This window comes from Pseudophryne corroboree, chromosome 4, assembly GCF_028390025.1.
Source record: "Pseudophryne corroboree isolate aPseCor3 chromosome 4, aPseCor3.hap2, whole genome shotgun sequence".
NCBI lineage: Eukaryota > Metazoa > Chordata > Amphibia > Anura > Myobatrachidae > Pseudophryne > Pseudophryne corroboree.
In genome coordinates this window covers 624,608,435-624,630,419 of record NC_086447.1, presented here as the reverse complement: position 1 = coordinate 624,630,419, position 21,985 = coordinate 624,608,435, and the positions used below count along the sequence as shown (strand labels likewise).

General features: G+C 44.4%; 1 protein-coding gene across 6 annotated transcripts in view; it reads right to left on the bottom strand.

The window, feature by feature from the left end:
* The window catches only part of NTPCR (nucleoside-triphosphatase, cancer-related), a 499,212-nt gene that overhangs the window by 95,938 nt on the left and 381,289 nt on the right, over nucleotides 1–21,985 (bottom strand). For all 6 annotated transcript variants that reach the window (XM_063917685.1, XM_063917686.1, XM_063917684.1 and 3 more), the window contains one exon: nucleotides 8,958–9,057. In XM_063917685.1, coding sequence (XP_063773755.1) covers nucleotides 8,958–9,057 — 100 coding nt within the window. The remainder of the gene's footprint in view (nucleotides 1–8,957; nucleotides 9,058–21,985) is intronic.

Here is a 21,985-nt window from a genome sequence, read left to right as displayed (position 1 = left end):
TGAAGACATCCAAAGGGCTGGCCGGAGTTTCCTGTTTGGAATATCTATTGTTCTAAAAAAAGTGATTTTAGCTTTTATACATTCAATCATAATTATCCGCTGCAATGTTCTACAACTTAATAACAAGTATCAAATTAATCTACACATTAAGCTGGTTGTTTTAATAGTAAACATGACCGGTCTATTTTGCTTCGTTCAAATAATACACATTCATGACATTAATTCATTATATAATTTTAAATCAGCATGATGTCTGGCGCTTGATATTATTATAATTATGTACTGTATGAAATAAGTGTCGAATCCATCTCTGTGGCATGTCCGTGTAAATGCGTGTGTTACCATATATTGCTGTGCTCGCTGCGCGTATTTGCAAGTATAGCGACTTAAATGTGTGTAGTTTGTATGTTTTCTTTATGTAATATTTTTTTGACTTCGACAGTTTAGAAGACGACTTAGTCTTAGGCGGTCGAGAGTGACACTTAGATTTAGTCAGTGACCGTTTCAAATGTTAGAGATTTGATCCACCCATGCGGATTAATAGCAGGGACCATAAACTGCTGCAGTGGCACAGGTGGTCCCACAGGGGGCATCAATTTAGTTACAAGCGTGTTTAACAATGTGGAAAATGTAGCCCAAGGTGGGTCCTGTGATGCCCCAAGTGCTACCGACCCACTGGGGGGTAAGGAACCCCCTGAACCTGAACTCTCAGCTGCCATATTATACTCCATCACGTCCGCGGCCTCACTACCACGCAATGTAGGAGAAGCCCCAGCGTCGTTGCCACGTGTAGCAGACATATCAATGTGCACAATATCGGGCAACCTGGTACAAGGTGTAGCAGCAATATACCTAGCAAGAACCCCCCAGTGAAGTGTGACTGTGTCAGCACAAACCGGGAGTGCAAGAGATATATATGGGGTGACTATGAATCACAAGTAAAAATACACAGCAAGTATATCTTGTGATACAATCCTATATTATACAGAAAGAAACCTGATACACTTAGCCACCTCAGGTATAGCAATATAGGAGTAGCCCACTGAGTGAAATACCCTTTAATAAGGCAACCACGCAGCAGCTACATGCACACACACAAATATAGTCACCAGCGTACCATGCACAAATTATGTATCATAAAACTGCACTGGACTAGCAATACAAAGTAATACTCAGTATGGCTATATGTGTTAACAATAGATATAACAAAGCACAGTAACTACTGGATGTATATCACAGGGTGTTTGTACCACACAACCCTGAATGTATGCACTCTTTCTTAACTAACACTGTCCCAGTGACAGATAGAATACTTAAGAGTCCTGTAGGAAGCACAGCACTGGCAATCAGGTGGTTCTACAGAGGAGGATTTGTCCCAGCAGTCCAAGGAACAGCACAGCTCTATCAGTGATGGCTGCTGTCCGGGAGTGAAGGAGAGGAAAGCAGCTTCAGGGTGGGAACATTTGTAGAAATGGTGCCCTGGGGGGAGGGGCCACAGGTCCGACCTGCTCCCCTTGCTGGCATCCCCACCGGGCACTGCGGGCAGTTAAAAGTGGGGTTTATGTATAGTAAAAGCCCCCCAAACCTGTGCTCATTAAGTGTCCCTGGTGGCTAGAGGAGCAGCTGGCCAGTAATTAGTGTCCACACCAGCGCGCGTGCGGCCCCCCTCCTACGGCCGCACTGGATCGCAGTAAAGTGCGGGCACAGAAGCCACTTACCTCCCCCGTACCTGCGGCCCCAGGATCCAGGAGGACGGCGGCGTGTGTGTGACTCACGATTTGAAGGAACCGGCGCCTCCACTGCAGTGACCCGGCAACCAGGGTGCGGGAGTATACAGCGCCGCTGGGGGTGACGGAGTTGCAAACAGGAAAGTCTATGAGACTTTGCCTGCTGCAGCCCTTGTAGTCTGTCAGAAGAATCTTCAGTTTTTCCTTTCAATTAATGCAATTAATAGGCTGCCTAATGCAGCCCTCCTGTTAAGTGCCTGCTTACTGCATGGCACCAACTTACAAACTGAGCTCCTGTGTGTACGGAGGCGAGGTTATAGAGGAGGCAGAACTCTGCATCTTGGGAACAGTCCAAAGCTTTGAACCTGTTGGTGCCTCGGATCAAGATCCTACTCTACACCACAATGTTAATCCTTGTGGGGCCCAGTGTACCCCGCAGCAGAAAGTAGCAGATATATATCCTGCATTACAAATGTACTTTATTTGGACCTTGGCAAACCTAATTGAAGGTGATGACATGTGAATTGTATCTGCTTATGTTATGGGCTGATAAGTATATAATGTCTGATGATATCTACCCACGTTTTAATAAAACCCCATGGGAATGCATTAAAAGCTGTATGCTAATAGCAGTTAAAATAAGAATTTACTTACCGATAATTCTATTTCTCGGAGTCCGTAGTGGATGCTGGGGTTCCTGAAAGGACCATGGGGAATAGCGGCTCCGCAGGAGACAGGGCACAAAAAGTAAAGCTTTAGGATCAGGTGGTGTGCACTGGCTCCTCCCCCTATGACCCTCCTCCAAGCCAGTTAGGTACTGTGCCCGGACGAGCGTACACAATAAGGGAGGAATTATGAATCCCGGGTAAGACTCATACCAGCCACACCAATCACACCGTACAACTTGTGATCTAAACCCAGTTAACAGTATGATAACAGCGGAGCCTCTGAAAAGATGGCTCACAACAATAATAACCCGATTTTTGTAACTATGTACAAGTATTGCAGATAATCCGCACTTGGGATGGGCGCCCAGCATCCACTACGGACTCCGAGAAATAGAATTATCGGTAAGTAAATTCTTATTTTCTCTATCGTCCTAGTGGATGCTGGGGTTCCTGAAAGGACCATGGGGATTATACCAAAGCTCCCAAACGGGCGGGAGAGTGCGGATGACTCTGCAGCACCGAATGAGAGAACTCCAGGTCCTCTTTTGCCAGGATATCAAATTTGTAGAATTTTACAAACGTGTTCTCCCCTGACCACGTAGCTGCTCGGCAGAGTTGTAATGCCGAGACCTCTCGGGCAGCCGCCCAAGATGAGCCCACCTTCCTTGTGGAATGGGCCTTAACCGATTTAGACTGTGGCAGGCCTGCCTCAGAATGTGCAAGTTGAATTGTGTTACAAATCCAACGAGCAATCGCCTGCTTAGAAGCAGGCGCACCCAACTTGTTGGGTGCATACAGTATAAACAGCGAGTCAGATTTTCTGACTCCAGCTGTCCTGGAACATATTTTCAGGGCCCTGACAACTCCTAGCAACTTGGAGTCCTCCAAGTCCCTAGTAGGTGCAAGGCACCACAATAAGCTGGTTCAGGTGAAACACTGACACCACCTTAGGGAGAGAACTGGGGACGAGTCCGCAGCTCTGCCCTGTCCGAATGGACAAACAGATATGGGCTTTTTTGAGAAAAAACCACCAATTTGACACTCGCCTGGTCCAGGCCAGGGCCAAGAGCATGGTCACTTTTTATGTGAGATGCTTCAAATCCACATATTTGACTGGTTTTAAACCAATGTGATTTGAGGAATCCCAGAACTACGTTGAGATCCCACAGTGCCACTGGAGGCACAAAAAAAGGGGTTTGTATATGCAATACTCCCTTGACAAACTTCTGGACTTCAGGAACTGAAGCCAATTCTTTCTGGAAGAAAATTTACAGGGCCGAATTTGAACCTTAATGGACCCCAATTTGAGGCCCATAGACACTCCTGTTTGCAGGAAATGCAGGAAACGACCGAGTTGAAATTTCTTTGTGGGGCCTTCCTGGCCTCACACCACGCAACATATTTTCGCCACACGTGGTGATAATGTTGTGCGGTCACCTCCTTTCTGGCTTTGACCAGGGTAGGAATGACCTCTTCCGGAATGCCTTTTTTCCCTTAGGATCCGGCTTTCCATCGCCATGCCGACAAACGCAGCTGCGGTAAGTCTTGGAACAGACATGGTACTTGCTGAAGCAAGTCCCTTCTTAGCGGCAGAGGCCATAAGACCTCTGTAAGCATCTCTTGAAGTTCCGGGTACCAAGTCCTTCTTGGCCAATCCGGAGCCATGAGTATAGTTCTTACTCCTCTACGTCTTATAATTCTCAGCACCTTAGGTATGAGAAGCAGAGGAGGGAACACATACACCGACTGGTACACCCACGGTGTTACCAGAACGTCCACATCTATTGCCTGAGGGTCTCTTGACCTGGCGCAATACCTGTCCCGTTTTTTGTTCAGACGGGACGCCATCATGTCCACCTTTGGTATTTCCCAACGGTTTACAATCATGTGGAAAAAACTTCTCAATGAAGTTTCCACTCTCCCGGGTGGAGGTCGTGCTGAGGAAGTCTGCTTCCCAGTTTCCATTCCCGGGATGAAAAACTGCTGACAGTGTTATCACATGATTTTCCGCCCAGCGAAAAGTCCTTGCAGTTTCTGCCATTGCCCTCCTGCTTCTTGTGTCGCCCTGTCTGTTTACGTGGGCGACTGCCGTGATGTTTTTCCCACTGGATCAATACCGGCTGACCTTGAAGCAGAGGTCTTGCTAAGCTTAGAGCATTATAAATTTACCCTTAGCTCCAGTATATTTATGTGGAGAAAAGTCTCCATACTTGATCACACTCCCTGGAAATTTTTTCCTTGTGTGACTGCTCCCCAGCCTCTCAGGCTGGGCTCCGTGGTTACCAGCATCCAATCCTGAATGCCGAATCTGCTGCCCTCTAGAAGATGAGCACTCTATAACCACCACAGGAGAGACACCCTTGTCCTTGGATATTGGGTTATCCGCTGATGCATCTGAAGATGCGATCCGGACCATTTGTCCAGCAGATCCCACTGAAAAGTTCTTACGTGAAATCTGCCGAATGGAATTGCTTCGTAGGAAGCCACCATTTTTACCAGGACCCTTGTGCAATGATGCACTGTTTGTAGGAGGTTCCTGACTTGCTCGGATAACTCCCTGGCTTTCTCTTCCGGGAGAAACACCTTTTTCTGGACTGTGTCCAGAATCATCCCTAGGCACAGCAGACGTGTCGTCGGGATCAGCTGCGATTTTGGAATATTTAGAATCCACCCGTGCTGATTGTAGCAGTATCCGAGATAGTGCTACTCCGACCTCCAACTGTTCCCTGGACTATGCCCCTATCAGGAGATCGTCCAAGTAAGGGATAATTAAGACGCCTTTTCTTCGAAGAAGAATCATCAATTCGGCCATTACCTTGGTAAAGACCCCAGGGTGCCGTGGACAATCCAAACGGCAGCGTCTGAAACTGATAGTGACAGTTCTGCACCACGAACCTGAGGTACCCTTAGTGAGAAGGGCAAATTTGGGACATAGAGGTAAGCATCCCTGATGTCCCGGGACACTATATAGTCCCCTTATTCCTGGTTCGTTATCACTGCTCTGAGTGACTTCATCTTAATTTGAACCTTTGTAAGTGTTCAAAAACAAATTTTTAGAATAAGTCTCACCTAGCCTTCTGGCTTCAGTACCACAATATAGTGTGGAATAATACCCCTTTTCTGTAGTAGGAGGGGTAATTTAATTATCACCTGCTGGGAATACAGCTTGTGAATTTTTTCCCATACTACCTCCTTGTCGGAGGGAGACTTGGTAAAGCAGACTTCAGGAGCCTGCGAAGGGGAAACGTCTCGACATTCCCATCTGTACCCCCGGGATACTACTTGTAGGATCCAGGGGTCCTGTACGGTCTCAGCGCCATGCTGAGAACTTGTCAGACGCGGTGGAACGCTTCTGTTCCTGGGAATGGGCTGCCTGCTGCAGTCTTCTTCCCTTTCCTCTATCCCTGGGCAGATATGATCTTATAGGGACGAGAGGACTGAGGCTGAAAAGACGGTGTCTTTTTCTGCAGAGATGTGACTTAGGGTAAAAAACGGTGGATTTTCCAGCAGTTGCCGTGACCACCAGGTCCGATGGACCGACCCCAAACAAGTCCTCTTCCTGTATACGGCCATACTGTGCCGTTTGGAATCTGCATCACCTGACCACTGTCGTGTCCATAACATCTTCTGGCAGTTATGGACATCGCATTTATTCATGATGCCAGAGTGCAAATATCCCTCTGTGCATCTCGCATATATAGAAATGCTCTATAGTCAATAAAATACTGTCCCTGTCAAGGGTATCAATATTTTTAGTCAGGGAATCCGACCAAGCCACCCTAGCTCTGCACATCCAGGCTGAGGCGATCGCTGGCCGCAGTATAACACCAGTATGTGTGTATATACTTTTTATTATATTTTCCAGCCTTGTCAGCTGGTCCTTGAGGACGGCCCTATCTATAGACGGTACCGCCACTTGTTTTGATAAGCGTGTGAGCGCCTTATCCACCTTAAAGGGTGTTTCCCAACGCGCCCTAACTTCTGGCGGGAAAGGGTATACCGCCCATAATTTTCTATCGGGGGGAACCCACGCATCATCACACACTTTATTTAATTTATCTGATTCAGGAAAAACTATGGTAGTTTTTTCACATCCCACATAATACCCTCTTTTGTGGTACTTGTAGTATCAGAAATACGTAACACCTCCTTCATTGCCTTTAACGTGTGGCCCTAATAAGGAATAAGTTTGTTTATTCACCGTCGACACTGGATTCAGTGTCCCTGTCTGTGTCTGTGTCGACCGACTAAAGTAAACGGGCGTTTTAAAACCCTTGACGGTGTTTTTGAGACGTCTGGACCGTACTAATTGTTTGTCGGCCGTCTCATGTCGTCAACCGACCTTGCAGCGTGTTGACATTATCACGTAATTTCCTAAATAAGCCATCCATTCCGGTGTCGACTCCCTAGAGAGTGACATCACCATTACAGGCAATTGCTCCGCCTCCTCACCAACATCGTCCTCCTACCTGTCGACACACACGTACCGACACACAGCACACACACAGGGAATGCTCTGATAGAGGACAGGACCCACTAGCCCTTTGGAGAGACAGAGGGAGAGTTTTGCCAGCACACACCAAAAACGCTATAATTATATAGGGACAACCTTATATAAGTGTTTTCCCTTATAGCATCTTAATATATATATAAGCATATCGCCAAATTAGTGCCCCCCCTCTCTGTTTTAACCCTGTTTCTGTAGTGCAGTGCAGGGGAGAGCCTGGGAGCCTTCCCTCCAGCCTTTCTGTGAGGGAAAATGGCGCTGTGTGCTGAGGAGATAGGCCCCGCCCCTTTTTCGGCGGCCTCGTCTCCCGCTCTTAACGGATTCTGGCAGGGGTTAAATATCTCCATATAGCCTCCGGAGGCTATATGTGAGGTATTTTTAGCCAAAATAGGTATTCATTTGCCTCCCAGGGCGCCCCCCTCCCAGCGCCCTGCACCCTCAGTGACTGCCGTGTGAAGTGTGCTGAGAGGAAAATGGCGCACAGCTGCAGTGCTGTGCGCTACCTTTAGAAGACTGAGGAGTCTTCTGCCGCCGATTCTGGACCTCTTCTTACTTCAGCATCTGCAAGGGGGCCGGCGGCAAGGCTCCGGTGACCATCCAGGCTGTACCTGTGATCGTCCCTCTGGAGCTGATGTCCAGTAGCCAAGAAGCCAATCCATCCTGCACGCAGGTGAGTTCACTTCTTCTCCCCTAAGTCCCTCGTTGCAGTGATCCTGTTGCCAGCAGGACTCACTGTAAAATAAAAAACCTAAGCTAAACTTTCCTAAGCAGCTCTTTAGGAGAGCCACCTAGATTGCACCCTTCTCGGCCGGGCACAAAAATCTAACTGGCTTGGAGGAGGGTCATAGGGGGAGGAGCCAGTGCACACCACCTGATCCTAAAGCTTTACTTTTTGTGCCCTGTCTCCTGCGGAGCCGCTATTCCCCATGGTCCTTTCAGGAACCCCAGCATCCACTAGGACGATAGAGAAATAAAGAGTAATCGAGGCACACTGATCTGGCTCTTTCACAGCAGCTCTTTTTGAAGGTTATGTTGGTATCTAACTGTTTTTCTTGATTACATCCCTGATTAGATCTACCCATTATTTTTTTTTTTAAACCTAAGGGTATGCATTAAGAGCTGTATACTATAGGCAGATTAACAGAGTAACCCAGGCATGCTGGTCTGACTCTCCACAGCAGTTTTATTTGGGGGTTACACTGACATCTCTCTGTGCTTTTTGCTCTGCAGGTGAAAAGGAACAGACATACTGTATATCCTGAATTACAAGTGTACTAATATTGTGTACCTTAGCAAACCTAATTGAAGGTGATGACAGGTGAAAAATATATGCTTATGGGCTAATTAGTATGCAAATGTCTAATAATATCTACTCATTTTTTTTTTTTTAAATCATGGGAATGCATTAAGAGCTGTATACTCATTGGTTTAACCAGACCTGAGGTCATTGTGACACACTTGAAAGATTACAGATTACCGGGATATGTACAGTTGTGTGTTAGTATGTATTAGTGGTAATTATGGCAAAATGTACTGCTCTTACTAAACAAAATTATTCTTTATAATCATATAGCTGAGATCGTGCTATTATTAGCTAATAATACATTATTAGTGCATTGTTAAAATTGGTCAATTTTTAAGAATTTGTGCTTTGGTGTGAAAATAACAAAAATTCACCACAACCAACATAAATAAGAGGGCTTTTTTGTGAGGAAATTTGCAAAGCTATTTTATCTGCACTTTAGTGCAGTTGTATATAATTACATTTAATGTATAAATAATACTGTATATTTAAATTCCTAGGCAGAATATTGAGAACAATTCCTCTCTTGAACTATTTTAATACATAGTTAAGAATGCCCCCAGAAGAGAATTCTTCTTCTTCTAGCAGTAGCAACATAAAATAAACACAAATTCCCTGAAATTAGCAATATTTTCATTTTCATTAATTGCAACAAAAAAAAACCCCACAATAGCATGTAAATGCAAATGTGTAACATAGAAAGCTTTGTTGAACTATTTTATGATTAAAATTAATAAAAAAAAAGGACTCACAATAACATTCAGTAGAGGAAGTATCAAGTGTTCAAATGATATAAGATCCACAATGTAACGTCCAACTCTGCATTCCCAATTACCAGAAGTTTGATCAGCACTGTAATAGAAAAACAATGTCCACAAAATACTCATGTTAGAGCCAAGTTAAACAGCAGAATAATTCATAATGCAGCAATAGGGGGTATATTTACTAAGATTCATGTTTCTGACGAATTAGTGGGAGTTTGAACTCAAATTTTATCGGTCGTATTTTTCTGCAACGTTTTGTCATAATTTTCGTGAATTTACTAAGCTGTCGAGTTTTAATTTTTCGATGTCGATGTTATGCGTATTTTTTTTTCTCAATTTGCGGACAGATTAGTGATTTCCGGCCGAAGATGGGTTTTTTTTCCGGTATTCGTAGCTTTCATTCGCAGCAGTGTTTTAAGATTTTGCAGCCGCATTTCCACTTGTACTTTTGTTTTTGTCACTCGAACGTGATTGGTTGTGTTTCAGATGTAGGAGTGTCTGTGCGGCACCGTATAAATATGCCCTAAACCATCCGAAGCTCGTGGGTCAGTTAGCGGAGAGGTGAGAGGTTGTTTTGTGGAGTTGGTGAGTTGGTGTGTGGATTTGGTGAGGTTTTGCGAGTTCTGAGTGCTGTATTGTGTTTGAAAGTAGTCTTGTCATTCTTGTTGTGTAGTTTGTATGGAGTTTGTCTTATTTTTGGGCCTTGTCAAAAATTTTTAGTCTATTGTGAGTGTTTGTTTGTGTGTGTGTGGTGTATAGTGGTAGTGGAGGAGTGTGTTATTTGTGTTTTTCTTCTCAGTGTTAATTGTTGTTTGTCTTTATTATGTCAGACTCAGGGGTACAGTAGGTCAGCGAGGTGGAGGAGGTCAGTGAGGTGGATGGGGTGAGTGAGGTGGAGGAGGTTAGTGATAGGGAAAAGGCTAGTGAGGTGGAGGAGGTGGGTGAGGTTGCTGTGCAGCCTCTAGTGACAGTGATGAAGCCCTGCAGCCACGTACCACTACTAAGACTGGCCGCAATGTGAAATTTAGTTATGCAGAGAATGTGGCTGTTTGGCCATGAGTCAGCAAAGGTCACATCACACAAGAAGAGTGTCTTGTGGGGCAAAGTTATTGCGGCTGTCAACAGCGAGGGTGTGGTCAAGTGAACAGAGGACACTTGCCGCAAACACTTTTATGATATAAAGCAACGTGTGAAGGCAAAAATGGCCAATGAGGCGGAGTCTGTTCGACAGACAGGTGGGGATATCCCTTTATCACCAAATATCTCGAGTACGAGGAGCCTAATTCCTCCTGAAGTTGTTGGGAATACTTATGTCGGGGATTCGGATCGGTCCAGCCAGGATGATGAGTTGTTTTTTCATATATATTTTGCCATTTCTAAGTGCGTTTGTAACTTTTAAAAACATAATATCTTCTATTTACTGTATTTGTTTGTGTAAGTTACTTTATGCATTTCTGTTTAGTAGTTGTGTTTTTCTTTTTTCACACAGATTGGAGTGTGCAAATTTAATTTGTATCTTGAAAATCATAATCACATTACTGCAGTTGCTTGTTTATGTTGATTGCCTCATGAGCCTCACCAAAAAATATACAGTATGAAAACATAGCCAGAGACACTTAGACTTTGCATTGTAAATTTGTCTGCAACTGTAAAATGTATGCCTTGCATTAAAAATTAGCTAACAGGTTTTTTTTTTGCGGATTTAGGGGGTCATTCCGAGTTGATCGCTAGCTGAAAATGTTCGCTGTGCAGCGATGATGCAAAAAAGGCACTTCTGAGTATGCGTAGCAGTGCGCACGTGCGACAAACTTTCACAAAGGCCGATGTAGTTTTACACAAGGTCTAGCGATGCATTTCAGTCGCACTGGCTGCCGCAGAGTGATTGACATGAAGTGGGCATTTCTGGGTGTTAACTGACTGTTTTCAGGGAGTGTTCGGAAAAATGCAGGCGTGCCAGGAAAAATGCAGGTGTGCCAGGAAAAACGCAGGTGTGGCTGGACGAACGCAGGGCGATTTTTTGACATCAAATGCGGAACTGAATGGTCTGAAGTGATCGCAAGCGCTGAATAGGTCTGAAGCTACTCAGAAACTGCACAATATTTTTTTGTAGCCGCTGTGCGATCCTTTCGTTCGCACTTCTGCTAAGCTATGATACACTCCCAGAGGGCAGCGGCTTAGCGTTTGCACGACTGCTAAAAACTGCTAGCGAGCGATCAACTCTGAATGCCCCCCTTAGTGTGTTTGTGGGTTTTTTCACTTTGTTTGCCATGTGACTTTTTTTTTTTTTTTTTTGAGGACAATGTGTTCTGCATTTAGTGCTACATTTTTTACAAACCTATTTTTAGAAAACATTTTTGTGATGGTGTAATAGTGTTTGTGGACTTGAACACATCATACTGTTTTGTTTCCGCCTACATTAATTCTTTAACACTCCACATTCTTTAAAAACATGATTGGCATTTGTAGTGTTGTGTGTTAATATATGTGTTTTTTGTGTGATACTATTAGTGCTTAAACATTACGCTGGTTGGAAAGGTGAACTAAGCACATGGTCGAATTATGTGTTTTTTTTAGGGGGTGGGTTGGTACCTGGACAAATTACACACAATATACAAATGTTGCTGCATTTTTATTTTTTAAAATGTGTATTTACTTAAGAAATAAACAAAAGATAACCATGTACAAATTTTGATTACACAGTATTATAACGAGATATATGGTGAGAACTAACTGTTGTTAAATCTCTTTCTGCGAGGTACACTGGGCTTCACAAGGATTAACATCGGGGTGTAGAGAAGGATCTTGATCCGAGGCACCAAAAGGTAAAAGCTTTTGACTGTTACCAAGATGCACAGCGCCGCCTTCTCTATAACCCCGCCTCCATGCACAGGAGCTCAGTTTCGTTAACCAGCCCAATGCAGTAGCAGGTACTAGAGACAACAAACATGAGTAGTCAAATAGACCACACACTCACCACAGGGGAGAGTGTCAGCGGCTAATGCCATACCAACCCAAAGAAGCTAAGTGCGTCAGGGTGGGCGCCTTGTGGAGCCCAGTGTACCTCGCAGAAAGAGATTTAACAACTGTAAGTTCTTACCATAAATCTAATTTTCTGCTGCGGGGTACACTGGGCTCCACAAGGATTAACATTGGGGATGTCCTAAAGCAGTTCCTTATGGGAGGGGACGCACTGTAGCGGTCACAAGAACCCGGCGTCCAAAGGAAGCATCCTGGGAGGCGGAAACATCGAAGGAATATAACCTTATGAACGTGTTCACTGAGGACCATGTAGCCGCCTTGCACAATTGTTCAAGGGTCGCACCACGGTGGGCCGCCCAAGAAGGTCCAACCGACCGAGTAGAATGGGCATCAATGGTAGCAGGAGCTGGACGACCAGCCTGTACATAAGCAAGTGCAATCACCATTCTAATCCATCTGGCCAGGATCTGCTAGGAAGCAGGCCAGCTACGTTTGTGAAAACCAAACAGTACAAAAAGAGAATCAGATTTCCTAATGGAGGATATTCTCTTCACAGAGATACGGAGAGCCCGTACCACATCCAAAGATCGTTCTTTAGGAGACAACTCAGGAGAATTAAAGGCCGGAACAACAATCTCCTGGTTAAGGTGGAAGGAAGACACCACCCTGGGTAAATAACCTCGTCACGTTCTAAGAACCGCCCGGTCACAGTGAAAAATCAAATGGGGGACTTACAGGATAAGGCACCCAAGTCTGAGACCCTTCTAGCTGAAGCGATAGCCAGCAAAACCAAAACCGTAAGGGAGATCCACTTAAGGTCCGCAGACGCAAGAGGTTCAAATGGAGACTCTAGCAAGGCCTCCAGAACCACCGACAGATCCCAAGGGGCCACAAGCGGTACTTAAGGAGGCTGAATTCACAACACGCCCTGAGTGAATGTATGAACATCAGTTAGGGCAGCAATCTTTCTCTGAAACCAAACCGACAAGGCAGAGATGTGAACCTTGAGTGAGGCCAGACGAAGGCCTAAGTCCGGGCCCTGTTGCAGGAAGATCAACAGTTTGGCCGTGCTAAACTTGAAAACGTCATGATTGTGAGACGCACACCAAGTAAAGTAAGCATTCCAGACCCTATGGTAAATCCGAGCAGAAGGCGGCTTACGGGCCTTCAACATCGCTTGAACGACCGCCTCAGAAAAACTCTTGGCCCTCAGGACGGAAGCTTCAAGAGCCAGGCCGTCAAAGCCAGATGGGCAAAGCCCTGGTAAACACAAGAGCCCTGAACGAGGAGATCTGGTCGTTGTGGCAGTAGAAGGGGACGATCCAACGAGAGCCCCTATAGATCGGTGAACCAGTGCCGCCTGGGCCACGCTGCAGTGACCAGAAGTAGGTTTCCTCCTTCTTGCTTGAACTTCCGTATTACTCTGGGCAGGAGTGACACCTTAGGGAACACATACGGCAGCCGATAGGTCCATGGGATTAGTAGAAGGAAATAGAAGAAAGACTCTGTGTTGGGGCATACTTGATATATTAAAATTATTAAGACTTAGCTTTTATTTTTGTATAATTTAAAATAAGATACACTGAATCCAAACAAAAGAAAATGTCTTCTCTTGAATTTATTCTATTGATCAAGAGTACGAATGATTTGTAAAATATAATCAATCTTAAAGCACTTAAAGTGAAAGTATCAAATACATTACAGTAGATATCTAAAGTAAAACAGAGGCACAAATGGAAATAACTAAAATATTTTTTTTATATTAATGAGCAGATATGCTGAGGTTACTGAGAAATGCATAAATTGCTGTCCCTAACATCCGAAAAGGATAGACCATCTATCACAAATCATAGGGATGAATTTAAAGAAAGTTGGATCACTGCAGCCAAAAAAATAATTAGGAGGTCCAAATGGACAAATACGATACCAGGAGATACCAGGATGTGGGCTGAACCGTGCACAGTTCAGCTCCACAGAGCACAGACGGACGTTTCACCGACGGTAGCTTGTTCACTGTGTGTGGACAGTGAAACATGCTGCTGTATTTAAAGTAAAATAGGGAGGGGAGAGAGGTAGCCATCATGCATGCGGAGTGACATTTTGACCGGAAGTTACGTGAAATCCGTCACTTCTGATTTCTAAATGTGTACTGGGTATTTATCATAGAGATGAATATAAGCATAGGATACAGATATTATACTCATTGCGCATTAAAGGAGAAACAAAACCCAGACACTGGTCATTTTATTACGTTTGGCAGGGAGTCCTGTGATTGGCGTCACTCCCTGTAACTTTTTATCACGATCGCGTAAGGCCGGAAGTTACGACATCGGCGTCACTTCCGGAAACAGCTGTAGTAGATATACAGCACGTCAGGGAGGTTGCTATGTGATTGTTGCCTAGCAACCAAAACAAAAAGGATTAGCTCTCGAGTACATTTAGCTTAACAGATTCAAGTTAGTTTATAATGGAAAGACACTGTTTATCTTTCACAGGTATATGTTGATTGTGATGGACATATATACAAAAAGAAAAAGATAAGAAAGTGTCAAGTGGGTGAATACACTGTAGGTGATTTAGGGGTAAGTGCATTATATATCAGTATGAAATAAGAGTGGTAAGATAGTTAAATGGCTGGGTGAGAAAAATTGCATATAAGAGGAAAAGAAATTTTTTTTAAGGACATGCCATTATCAGAAAACGTAAACAAGTAAACAAAAGGTCTGCATAGTGCAGATCACAGAATTAATGTTTGATAAACATTACAAAAAGCTGATCTGACAGGAAATATCCAAGGACTGTTGTAAGTAAGTTAATGTATATATAGGTTGGGCAAGGTAGCGAAACGTGAGAAATAACAATTAATTTTATTTATGGTGTATTATAGAACAATAATAGATCGCGTCTAGCGAGGAGTCCTATTTTGGATGTAAATCCTAGCTGTTAGTGCTATGATCGTGTTAAGGCCGGAGGATGCATCATCGCGCGTCACTCTTGGAGACGGCTGTGATTGGTATACAGCGCGTCAGAAAGTTATGGTTGCTATGTAATTGTTGCCTAGCAGACAAGACAAAAGAAATGTTTACTTTAACATGTTCAAATTAATTTATAATAAACGAACATTTGTCGTCATCGGGTATCTGTAATTGTGGTAAACAGACATGGGGGGAGGGGAAAGAAAGGACATATAGACAAAGTGTGATGCAGATGATTTAGGAGAAAATACATTATGTAGCAGTGTGAGGCTGAAGTGAAAAGCTATCAGATCTATTTGTGGCTAAATAAAAGAAAATGCATAAAGGAGGAGAAAAATATTGACTTTAATCAGTAAGGGGCTGCATAATGCAGATCACAGATTCACAAGGAGCTGGTATCGTAAGCAAGAGAGAACGTCCATGTCCAAATAATTCTTGGAGCTAATGTGTAAATAATTAATGTATATATCGGCCAAAACAAGGTGAATGGTGAAAAAGGGAATGGAAACTATAAGTATAGGGTATGTGTTGGAACGATATAAGTATAGGGTATGTGTTGGAACGATATTAACAGGTGATGTGTTTTAAGTTGATATTTAGGGGTGAAACATAATGGAGTTACCAATGGAGGTAAAGTAGTGGTGTGTGTGTGGTATAATAATATAATTGGAGGTGTTATCAATCAAGTATAAAGAGATTGAAAAGAAAAAATTGGGATAAGGTAGTAATAATTAAGTGCAAAAATAATATCTGGTTAATGGAAGGATAATGATAGCTGGCTAGTAATATCATTTTTATTAAGGGGTGAAATAAGTGATAAGGTCACTGAGCATGGTTGTTAATGAGTAAAAGTAGATATAGTGATTACTGTCTAAATGAATACCGCGTAATTAATGTACTCATTCATGCCTTTAGGTGCCAGACAATCCAATCTGAAGGTCCATTCCGATTCATGTCTGAGTAATTCTTGCATTAGATCATCTCCGCGCATTCCTAAAGTGATTTTTTTCCAGTCCAAAAGCTTTTAATTCATTTGGATTACTTCCGTGATAGTTGTGGAAGTGTCGTGCAACAGATGTTAGTTTTTTATTTTTGGAAAGATCTGCTGGAGCATTTCTCACTGATCCAATGTGTTCCAGAATACGTTGTTTCAGGGCTCTGGAAGTTAACCCTACATATTTCATGTTGCAGCTGCAGGAAATGCAATAAACTCAGATTGCACTGCAATTAATGAAGTGTTCAATCGTGAGTGATTCTCCATTGCGATCTTGTATCCTGGACATCTTGATCATGTGTGGACAGGCTTTGCAATTCCCGCAAGGGAAGGAGCCCTTGAGAGTAGATTTTTTCTTTGGATTTTTTATGAAGTGACTGCTGGTAAGTCTGTCTTTCAGATTCCTAGATCTTTACCAACTCATGGATGCCTTCTGTCCTATCACTTTGGAAAGATCATCGTCCAAATGTAAGATTGACCAATGTCTGTCAATGGATTCCTTTATCAACCTCCACTCTCTACAGAAGGTTCCCACAAACCTCAAGGTATTGTTCTGTTCACTTTTGCTTATTTGAGGCACAGTTGAAGTCTTTGGAAAGATAAGTGTTTCTCTTGATGTTTGGCTGGTGTGCCATTTAGCTCTCTTGATAGGCCGATGGCTGTATCCGTGTTCCAATAACCTTATAGTTAGTTCTATGCTTTTTAGTCTGAAAGTATCGGGATCTGAGCAGTTCCTCTTTAGGCGCAAAAAAAATCCCTTTGGGGATATTTTCAACTGTTGGTGGAAAGTGTGAGCTGGTTTGATGAAGGAGACTGTTAGTTGCCGTTTCTTTACGGTACAGTTCAGTTTGTATTTGACCGTCGGGAGCTTTATATATCTTAAGGTCCAGTAATGAAAATGAATCGGTGCTGATATGATGTGTGAGTTTGAGATTGATGGAATTATTGTTTAATTCCTCAATGAAGGACAAAAGTAATTTCCTATCACCCTCCCATATCACGATGATATCGTCTATGTAGCACCACCAGGCTACTACATGTTGGGTGAATTTCTCACTGTCGGGATGCATCACAATCGCTCTCTCCCACCATCCTAGATATAAGTTAGCATATGTCGGGCGCAGGCAGCGCCCATTGCTGTGCCACGGGTTTGAAGGTAGAAACGGTCATTGAAAGTAAAGTAGTTGCGGTTTAGGACAAATTCAAGGAGTTCAATCAGTAGGTTATGGAATTCATTGTTATCAACCATACCCAGAAAGTATTATACTGCTTCTATGCCCACCTGGTGGTTAATGCTGGTGTACAAAGACTCCACATCAAGAGTCACCAATAGGTGGTTGTCGTCAAATCTTATATCATGCAGCTTTTGAAGCACACCGGTCGTGTCTCGCAGATACGAAGGAAGATTTAGCACATGTTGGCATAGATGTAAATCCAGGAATTTGCTTGGTTTTTCCAGCTAGCCACCTTGTCCTGATACGATAGGACGTCCTGGCGGGAGATTGATGTATTTGTGGATCTTGGATAGTAAATATAGGGTGGGATTTTTTGGTTTTTCAGTTATACGGTACTCCTTTTCTTCCTTACTTATGGTACCCATTGAGTATGCGCGATCTAGGATCCTGTTCAAACTGATCCTGAAGTTATCAGAGTATGCGCTTATAGCATTGTGCATCTCCCAGTTGTCTCATTGCTTCAGTAATATACATTGCTGTGGGCCACAGAACTATATTTCCCCCTTTGTCGGAAGGTTTGATCACTATCTCTGACCAAGATTGAATCTCTCGTAGGGTACTCCTTTCTTGCTTGCTTAGGTTGTCCTCATGAATTGGTCTGTTTTTGATTGTATGTATATTTTATCCAAATTCCTGGAAACAAGTTCTTGAAAAACTCTGATTTCGGCAGATAGGTTCAAGGGGAAAGAAAGTCGACTTCTTTTTACACCGAGATCTAATCTGTTTATCTGAATTCTCCTGATTGGTACATTGTAATTCTTCTAGCGCTTCAATTGCTTCCAGCTTTTCCGTGGTAAATAGATGTGATGGTGGATTGGTTGACGTTGAATCTCTTGTTGAGAAGAATTTCTTTAGAAGCAGTTTTCTTACAGAGTTTTAGATCTTTTTCCCATACAAAGCGATTAATGGGTTGTGATGGTGAGAAAGAGTCCTTTGGCAAGTATGTTGATATGTTCATCAAACAGGATTATACTTGATATATTAATAACTTTGAGGTTATTTTGTGTTACTTCCTCCTGTTGGTCCTGACCGAGTATCTCAGTGGTCATGGTTGTTCCCAATCGATTTGATCTCGTGGGTTTCTTCCTCCCCCTCCTCGTCTTCCTGTTTGTCGATATCGCGGTCTTCCTCTTCTCCTGCCTGGCCCTAAGAAATCACAGAGCATCCACGAACACTGCTTGAGGATCCCTTGTCCTTGCTCCGAAGACCGGAACCTTGTGATTGTGTCGAGACGCCATCAGGTCCACATCTGGAAGGCCCCACTTGTCCACGAGAGGTTGAAACACCTCTGGATGGAGGCTCCAATCTCCGTCGTGTACGTTCTGACGACTGAGAAAGTCTGCTTCCCAGTTTAGGACCACCGGAATGAACACTGCGGATATGGCCGGCAGATGGCGTTCTGCCCACTGAAGAATCCGTGATACTTCCCTCATTGCCATGTGGCTTTGAGTGCCGCCATGATGACTGATATATGCCACCACGGTGGCATTGTCCGATAGTACTTGAACTGGTCTGTTCCGTATTAGATGCAGGGCCATTGTCAACGCATTGAACACTGCCCGAGGTTGCAGAATATTTATCGGGAGTAGAGACTCCTCCTTGGTCCACCGACCCTGAAGAGAGTGTTGTTCCAACACCGCGCCCCAACTTTTTAGACTGGCATCCGTGGTCAGAAGGACCCAGTTTGATATCCAGAAGGGACAGCCCCTGGTCAATCGTTGGTCCTGAAGCCACCAGCTCAGTGACAGGCGGACCTCTGGATAAAAGGAAATCATGGGAGATATGATCCGGTGAGGCAGGCCTTCCCACTTGGTCAGAATTAACTTCTGCAGAGGGCGAAAATGGAATTGATCGTAGTCCACCATGTCGAAAGTAGACACCATGAGACCTAGCACTTACATTTCAGAATGTATCGAGGATTTCTTTTAGTTGATTAGCCACCCGTGGGCTTTCATGAACTGGACCGTCAGATCTAGATGACACAGGAAAAGTTCTGGGGAATTTGCCAGGATCAACAAATCATCCAAGTACGGTAGGATTCTGACCCCTTGACGGAGGAGTGTAGCCGTTATGACCACCATTACTTTGGTAAAAACTCGGAGAGGCGTTGTCAAACCAAAGGGTAATGCCCAAAATTGGTAATGAAGGTTGCCCACCGTAAACCGCAGGTACTGCTGAGACACTGCAATAGGAATATGCAGGTAGGCATCCTGTATGTCAAGGGAGACCATATAGTCCCCAGGCTCCAATGCCAGAAAAATAGTGTGCAGAGTTTCTATACGAAACTTGGAGACCCGCACATACTTGTTCAAGGACTTTAGATTGAGAATGGGCCGTGAGGACCCGTTTGGTTTCGGGACTAGAAACAGCGATGATTATTATCTCATGCCTCTCTGAGTCAGAGGCAGCGGTACTACTACTCCTGGGGTCAAGAGTACCACCGAATGCAGTGTTTTTGCCTTTGCCGGGTCCATAGTAACATGTCAGGAAAAATCGATGACGGGGACGATTCTTGAAGGGTACGGCGTAACCTCGAGCGACGACTTCCCTTACCCAGGCATCGGAAGAGGTCTTCAACCATTCAGGGGCAAAACCTAGAAATCGGCCCCCCACCCTGTTATCCCCCAGAGGGAGGCCCACCCCATCATGCGGCAGGCATGTCAGTTTTGGAAGCTGGCTGACGGGCAGCCCAGGCCCGCATCGGTCTGGGCTTAGCAGGTCTGGAAGCATGAGCTTGCTTTGGGTACGCCTGACCTTCTGCTTTACCTGGAGGATGAAAGGCTAAAGTACTTTTAGCCTTTTGTGTTGAAGGAGCCGTACTAGGTAGGCAAGCTGTTTTAGCAGTAGCCAGATCAGCCACAATTTATTGAGGTCTTCTCTAAAGAGAATGTCTCCCTTGAAAGGAAGCACCTCCAGGCTTTTCTTGGAATCCATATCCACCGACCAAGATCTCAACCAAAGGATACGTCTGGCTAAGATGGGCATAATAGCAGCCTTGGCAGCCAGCACCCCGGCATCGGAGGCAGCCTTCTTAAGGTACAGAGAAGCCGTGGCAATATACGAGAGGCATTGTCGAGCATGCTCAGATGCGTTGTAAGGGAGCTCCGCCTCTAGCTCCTGAGCCCACGCCTCAACAGTTTCAGCAGCCCAAGTTGCTGCAATGGTTGGCCTGTGCACAGCCCCCGTTAGGGTGTAAATCACTTTCAAACAACCCTCCACATGTATATCTGTCAGTTCCTTCAGAGAGGTGATGGTAGTTACTGGAAGAGCAGTGGAAACTGCCATGCACACCACATGAGAATCTAAAGGGGGAGGAGTTTCACAATTTTTTACATAGCTCCGCAGAGAGAGGATAGCGAGCCAACAGTCTCTTATGCGGTGTGAATTCCATTCCTGGATTATCCCATGATTCCTGACGTATGTCAGCCAGGTGTTGAGAATGAGGTAAAACTTGTTAACCATCTTCTTATATTTAAATTTGTTCAGATTTTTAGAGACCGCCGCAGGCTCAGGTTCATCAGAGACCTGAAGAATGAGCCTGATAGCCTCAATCAAATCAGGGACATCCACCATTGACTTCCCTTCCCCATCAGAAGCATGTGAGTCAGTGACTGTGGGGTCAGCTCCTCAGAGGATGTGTCCGGGATAGCAATGGATCGTGAGGAGGTAATGGCCCATTTAGAAGACATATTAGTCATAGGTTGGCGAGAGTGAGAGTTAGATTTGGATTTAGTCAGTGACCGGTTCAATTGCTGTAACTGAGTGGATATTTGATCTGCCCATGCCGGATTAATAGCAGGGACCATAAACTGTTGCATTGGCACAGGTGGTCCCACAGGGGGCACCAGTTTAGTTACAAACGTGTTTAACAGCGTGGAATAGGTAGCCCAAGGTGGGTCATTTGTTGCCCCCGGTGCTACAGACCCACTGGGGAGTAAGGAACCCCCTGAACATAAACTCTCTGCTGCCAAATTTTCCTCCAAAATGTCTGCGGCATCACCACCACGCAATGTGGGAGAAGCCCCAGCTCCGTTGCCACGTGTAGTTGACATAACAATAAGCACAATATTGGGCAACCTGGTACAATTCTTAGCATTGATATACCTAGCAAGAACTCCCAGTGAAGTGTCACTTTCCTGTCAGCACAGTCTGGGAATCCAAGAGATATATGGTGACTATAAATAATAAAAGAAAAATACACAGCAAGTATATCTTGTGAAATACCTATATTATTTAGAAAAACTGACACACTTAGCCCCTCAGGTTACAGAATATAGAAGCACGCTGAGTGAAATAACAATTATGGCAGCCACGCAGCAGCTACATACACACACACATATATAGTCACAAGCGTACCGTGCAGAAATTATACACCATAAAACTGCACTGGACTAGCAATACAAAGTAATACTCAGTATGGCTATAAATATGTACACAGTTGATATAACAGTAGATACTGGATGTATATCACAGGGTGTTTGTATCACACATCCCTGAATGTATGCACTCTTTCTTAACTAACACTGTCCCAGTGACAGGTAGAATACTTAAGTGTCCTGTAAAATGCACAGCGCTGGCGATCAGGCGGCTTTACAGAGGAGTATTTGCCCAAGCAGTCCCAGGAACAGCTCAGCTCCGTTGTGATGGCTGCTGACAGGGAGTAAGGGAGAGATATGCAGCTTCTGGGTGGGAATATTCACTGAAATGGTGCCCTGAGGCTGGGGAAGGGGCTACAGGTTAGGCCTTATCCCCCTGCTGGCTTCCCCACCGGGCGCTGCGGGCTATGTAAAAACGGGGTTTTAGAAGAGGAAAAAAAACCACCTGTGCCCAGGG